The 5000-nt window shown below is 52.2% G+C and overlaps 2 protein-coding genes across 3 annotated transcripts in view; one reads left to right on the top strand and one right to left on the bottom strand.

Annotated features, from left to right (window-relative positions):
* The window catches only part of LOC140364333 (homeobox protein Nkx-2.4-like), a 1915-nt gene extending 45 nt beyond the window's left edge, over window positions 1–1870 (top strand). The window contains exons 1-2 of the mRNA XM_072450433.1: window positions 1–438; window positions 1365–1870. The exon at window positions 1–438 is cut by the window's left edge and continues 45 nt beyond it. Of these exons, the coding sequence (XP_072306534.1) occupies window positions 27–438; window positions 1365–1870 (918 nt within the window). The 5' untranslated portion in view covers window positions 1–26. The remainder of the gene's footprint in view (window positions 439–1364) is intronic.
* The window catches only part of xrn2 (5'-3' exoribonuclease 2), a 356508-nt gene that overhangs the window by 317394 nt on the left and 34114 nt on the right, over window positions 1–5000 (bottom strand). Inside the window, exons 30-31 of one of the 2 annotated variants that reach the window (XM_072455111.1) lie at window positions 3440–3626; window positions 3028–3095 (exon numbers count right to left, since the gene is read on the bottom strand). In XM_072455111.1, coding sequence (XP_072311212.1) covers window positions 3030–3095; window positions 3440–3626 — 253 coding nt within the window. In that variant the 3' untranslated portion in view covers window positions 3028–3029. Of the gene's footprint in view, window positions 1–2819; window positions 3096–3439; window positions 3627–5000 lie in introns of those variants that run through there. The other variant, XM_072454265.1, reaches the window with a different exon arrangement.

Raw genomic sequence — 5000 nt, 5'->3', positions numbered from 1 at the left:
GACCCCAGCAGCCCGAGGGGTGGACCATGTCCTTCAGCCCCAAACACTCCACTCCCTTCTCGGTCACAGACATCCTTAGTCCCATGGAGGACAGCTACCGGCGCGTGGAGCCCGGCGTGGGACTGTGCGCGTACCGGAGTCAGGTCACACCGCCCGGGCTCCAGCCACAGCAGCAGCCGCCTCACCTCCACCACCACCACCACCATCACCACCACCACCACCTGCCCTCACCCGACCTGCACCACCACAGCCTGCCCAGCCCCGGCTCTGCCCCCGGGATGAGCGGCCTCTCCCCCGGGATGAGCGGCCTCTCCCCCGGGATGGGCAGCCTCTCCTCCCCCGGCGTGGGGCAGCTCTCCGCGGGGGAGCTGCAGTACCCGGACCCGGTGAGGAGCGGTGCGGCCTGGTACAACAGCCCTGAGCCCCGGTACCCCACAAGTAAGTTCGAATATTAGTTTAAAATGTTTTTTAAAGTTAATAGCGAGTGTAAAAGGCGGTGATTCTGAACGCGCTCAGTTCAAACTCTTTCTGACAAAAACAGAATTAAAACTTTGCACAAAATGAGCTCCAAAATATCTTCCGAATAAAAACATTTATTTACATGAAGCTTATGGCATAAATGTGAAATTAAATGATACATTAATTTTTGACGCCATAAAAGTATAAACTGTGAAAGTATTTCTACAGTCTGTAATAATCATGTAATAATCTTTATTAAACATGTTTTATTCCTCTTAAATAATAAAACACGCGCCGCGCGCTCGGACCTCGGGACAAAAAGAGCAGATAATTAAAACCTAAAGAGTTTCTGTCAAATAATCAAAAACATTGAAAATAAGCTCTTCATAATTATCTAATAATTTAATATAAACCGTTATCGATTTTTGTAATTATTAAGATTAATTTGTTACATTTTTGGCAAAAAGTGAAGAATGAGAATAAAATTTAATTAAAAAACTATGCAGGCTTTTTAACGATTGTAACGGGCATCAGGGTTAAATTCATCTTAAGCACCACATTTAATACTTGTTTTAATAAAAACACTCGCTAAATTGAAACATTAAAACAAGATTATGTGTGATTACTTATTTATTTAGGGGAATATTCTCCACGAGGATGAGGTTTTAAAATAGTTTTCAATTGTTAATTTGTTTTAATTTGATCGTTTCAAATTAAAGTTTCACCATTTTAACTCGTTAAATTCTTTTGCTGCTTTAGGTTTGTTCAACAAAATTACACCAAAGAAACAAACTTAGACTTTTGAAATAGGTTCTTTTGGGCATTAAAATCATTTAAATCTTCCAACCCCACTCGTCCCTAACGCGTGTTCCAGAACATTCTGTCTCTAAAGTCTCCGTCTTCAGTCTCCAGGTTCATGGGCCCCTCGGCGGGTCCTGTCCCGGGGATGATGCGCCTGAGCGGGATGGACTGCTCGGGGAAGTCCGCGGTCCTGGCTCTGCACGCGGGCCCGCGGCGGAAGCGGCGCGTGCTGTTCTCTCAGGCTCAAGTGCACGAGCTGGAGCGGCGCTTCAAACAGCAGCGGTACCTGTCCGGCCCGGAGCGCGAGCGCCTCGCGGGCCTCATCCACCTGAGCCCGAACCAGGTCAAGATCTGGTTCCAGAACCACCGCTACAAACTGAAGCGGCAGGCGAAGGACAAGAGCCCGCGGGACCAGGACCGAGACCGGGACCAGGACTCCAAAAAGAGCCCCATGAGCACGCAACCTCAGCACGTGCACATGTCCTCAGAGGAGCTGGAGGACATGTCCCCGAGCCCGTCGCTGCACGCGCACATGACGCACACGGACAACGCGCTGATTGAGACGTACAACGTGCTCGGGTCCAATTTACTGTACGGAAGGACGTGGTAGACCCGGCCCCGGGACGGCCCCGGGACGGCCCCGCACAGTGGGGCCCAGAGCCCAGACTGAACTCTGGAGGTTTCACACTTGTGGATCTGATACTTTCAAACTTGAAGGTTTTTATAGAAAACAATCACTTTTACAACTGCCAAAAATATGTCTGTTTGAAGGACTTGGACCAGTTCTGGGGCCTCGGCCCTCGGCCGTGAGCTCTGGGGCCCCGGCCCTCGGCCCTCGGCCGTGAGCTCTGGGGCCCCGGCCCTCGGCCGTGAGCTCTGGGGCCCCGGCCCTCGGCCCTCGGCCGTGAGCTCTGGGGCCCCGGCCCTCGGCCCTCGGCCGTGAGCTCTGGGGCCCCGGCCCTCGGCCATGAGCTCTGGGGGCCCAGGCCCTCGGCCATGAGCTCTGGGGGCCCAGGCCCTCAGCCATGAGCTCTGGGGGCCCAGGCCCTCAGCCATGAGCTCTGGGGTCCCGGCCCTCGGCCATGAGCTCTGGGGCCCCGGCCCTCGGCCATGAGCTCTGGAGGCCCAGGCCCTCAGCCATGAGCTCTGGGGGCCCAGGCCCTCAGCCATGAGCTCTGGGGTCCCGGCCCTCGGCCATGAGCTCTGGGGCCCCGGCCCTCGGCCATGAGCTCTGGAGGCCCAGGCCCTCAGCCATGAGCTCTGGAGGCCCAGGCCCTCAGCCATGAGCTCTGGAGGCCCAGGCCCTCAGCCATGAGCTCTGGAGGCCCAGGCCCTCAGCCATGAGCTCTGGGGGCCCAGGCCCTCAGCTCGGCTTCTCCCGGAGCTCATTTGGTCTAAATGATAAAATAAGTGACATTTCCATAAACGGGCTGGAGTCTTTGCTCCAGAGGTCAGAGGTCAGAGCGACACATTAAGTCTTGGTCAAATAAATCTGACATAAAAAGCTTCTTTGCTGTAGTTTATTTCCTTTTGTTTAAACAGAATCACATTGAATGAAGTTCATTTCTAGAACATTCGTCTCAAACAGAATCAGAATCGAGACGTTTTTATTAAACATGAAACATTTGGAGTTTTCTCTCAAAAATAAACATTTGTCCGACACAAGGTTAAAACGGCGCTGGCCACGCCCAGTCGTTAAAAAAGAAATCACTTTACACTAATCACTTTACGGTACAAACAAAACAACCCCAAAAGGACCAGGACCAGGTTTATTTCCAGTTGTAGCGTCTGGACGGAGGCGGAGCCGGGTATCCACCACGCCCAGAGGTGTAGCCCTGAAACACAAGACCTGGTTTAGTCCCGGGGTCAAACTGGGGTCAAACTGGGGTCAAACTGGGGTCAGTGCTGTCACTAGTGGTCAGTCTGTGGTACTACAGCTTCAACAAACGGTCAGATTTGGACAGTTTTTCTTGTTTGAGTGAAGTTTGCCCCGTCCCTCACCCGTCGTCCCTCACCCGTCGTCCCTCACCCGTCGTCCCTCACCCGTCGTCCCTCACCCGTCGTCCCTCACCCGTCGTCCCTCACCCGTCGTCCCTCACCCGTCGTCCCTCACCTGTCGTCCCCCTCCTCTGGCGTCGTCCCTCACCTGTTGTCCTCCCCCTCTGGCGTCGTCCCTCACCTGTTGTCCTCCCCCTCTGGCGTCGTCCCTTCTCTGGGGCTGGTTGAACTGCTGTTGATATCCCCCCCTTCCTTGGGATTGCCCCCTGTGGCCGTGTTGAAAGGAGCTGTGCTGGTTCTGATTGGCTCGATCCCAGCCCTGAGCCCCGCCCTGAGCCCCGCCCTGAGCCCCGCCTCCGTACGACTGTCTGAGGGAGAAAAAACAACGGTTAAACTAAAAACAGAATTCACCAAGAAAACGATGAGTCAAGTTTTCTTTCAAGAGGCCCCGCCCCCGCCCTGCAGACCACGCCCCCGCCCTGCAGACCACACCCCCCACCCCAGAGCGACATGAGCGGAGGCGAGGGCAGTGGCGCCGACAGAGGCAAAAAGACAATATAATTCCCTCCCATATGGTCTGATTAATACATATTCACACATTATGCACGTGGAGGACCGAAATGTAAGCGCACGTGTCATTTGTCCTTTAAGATGAAAAATAAACTCACCAGCGCGATAAAATGATTCTACATTGCACTTTTGGAACCAACGGTCGGTGAGTCGGCGAAATTAAAGAATTTGGCTTCATTTTGACAAAATGCGGATATTTGTGTTTCAGTCGGCTACTTTTATACCGGGTCGTTACGGCAACAGACATTATTTTGCTCAGACTCATTGAGGATCATTTGACGTTAGCATCAGCGTCATGGAGGATGACCATGAACCTCATGTTTAAAAATTGGTTTATTCAACGTTTAACTTTTACGAGCTAAGGTAAGCAGCTAACGCTAGCTTGAGCTAAGGTAAGCAGCTAACGCTAGCTTGAGCTAAGGTAAGCAGCTAACGCTAGCTTGAGCTAAGGTAAGCAGCTAACGCTAGCTTGAGCTAAGGTAAGCAGCTAACGCTAGCTTGAGCTAAGGTAAGCAGCTAAGGCTAGCTTGAGCTAAGGTAAGCAGCTAACGCTAGCTTGAGCTAAGGTAAGCAGCTAAGGCTAGCTTGAGCTAAGGTAAGCAGCTAACACTAGCTTGAGCTAAGGTAAGCAGCTAACACTAGCTTGAGCTAAGGTAAGCAGCTAACGCTAGCTTGAGCTAAGGTAAGCAGCTAAGGCTAGCTTGAGCTAAGGTAAGCAGCTAACGCTAGCTTGAGCTAAGGTAAGCAGCTAAGGCTAGCTTGAGCTAAGGTAAGCAGCTAACGCTAGCTTGAGCTAAGGTAAGCAGCTAAGGATAGCGTATAGTGGAGAAAGGGGGCAGTTCTTTATGGGTTGGAATTAGATCAGACACCAGCTAACTCACGGAAGTCAGAATCCAATATGGCGGCCCTCGATATGCTTCAGAAACTGGGTCAGGGTCAGGGTCAGGGTCAGGGTCAGGGACAAGAGAGCGGCTTTGGATACAAGAGGGAAAATGATTGCCTGAGCTGGATCAGCGCGACCGTCTCGCCGCCATGTTGGATTTGTGACTTCTGTGAGTTTGCTGGTGTCTGATCTAGACCTAGGCGATCTTTATGAGGTCGTTCTAAAAGGTCAGAAGGCGGGGCCTGTACGTTTAGTGCGTTTCAAATAGATTTGTTTTAACTCCACCCTT

The sequence above is a fragment of the Eucyclogobius newberryi genome, unplaced genomic scaffold, assembly GCF_026437365.1.
Source record: "Eucyclogobius newberryi isolate DKJ021-1_F unplaced genomic scaffold, fEucNew1.0.hap1 SCAF_1, whole genome shotgun sequence".
NCBI lineage: Eukaryota > Metazoa > Chordata > Actinopteri > Gobiiformes > Gobiidae > Eucyclogobius > Eucyclogobius newberryi.
This window is presented reverse-complemented; position numbering and strand designations above follow the sequence as displayed.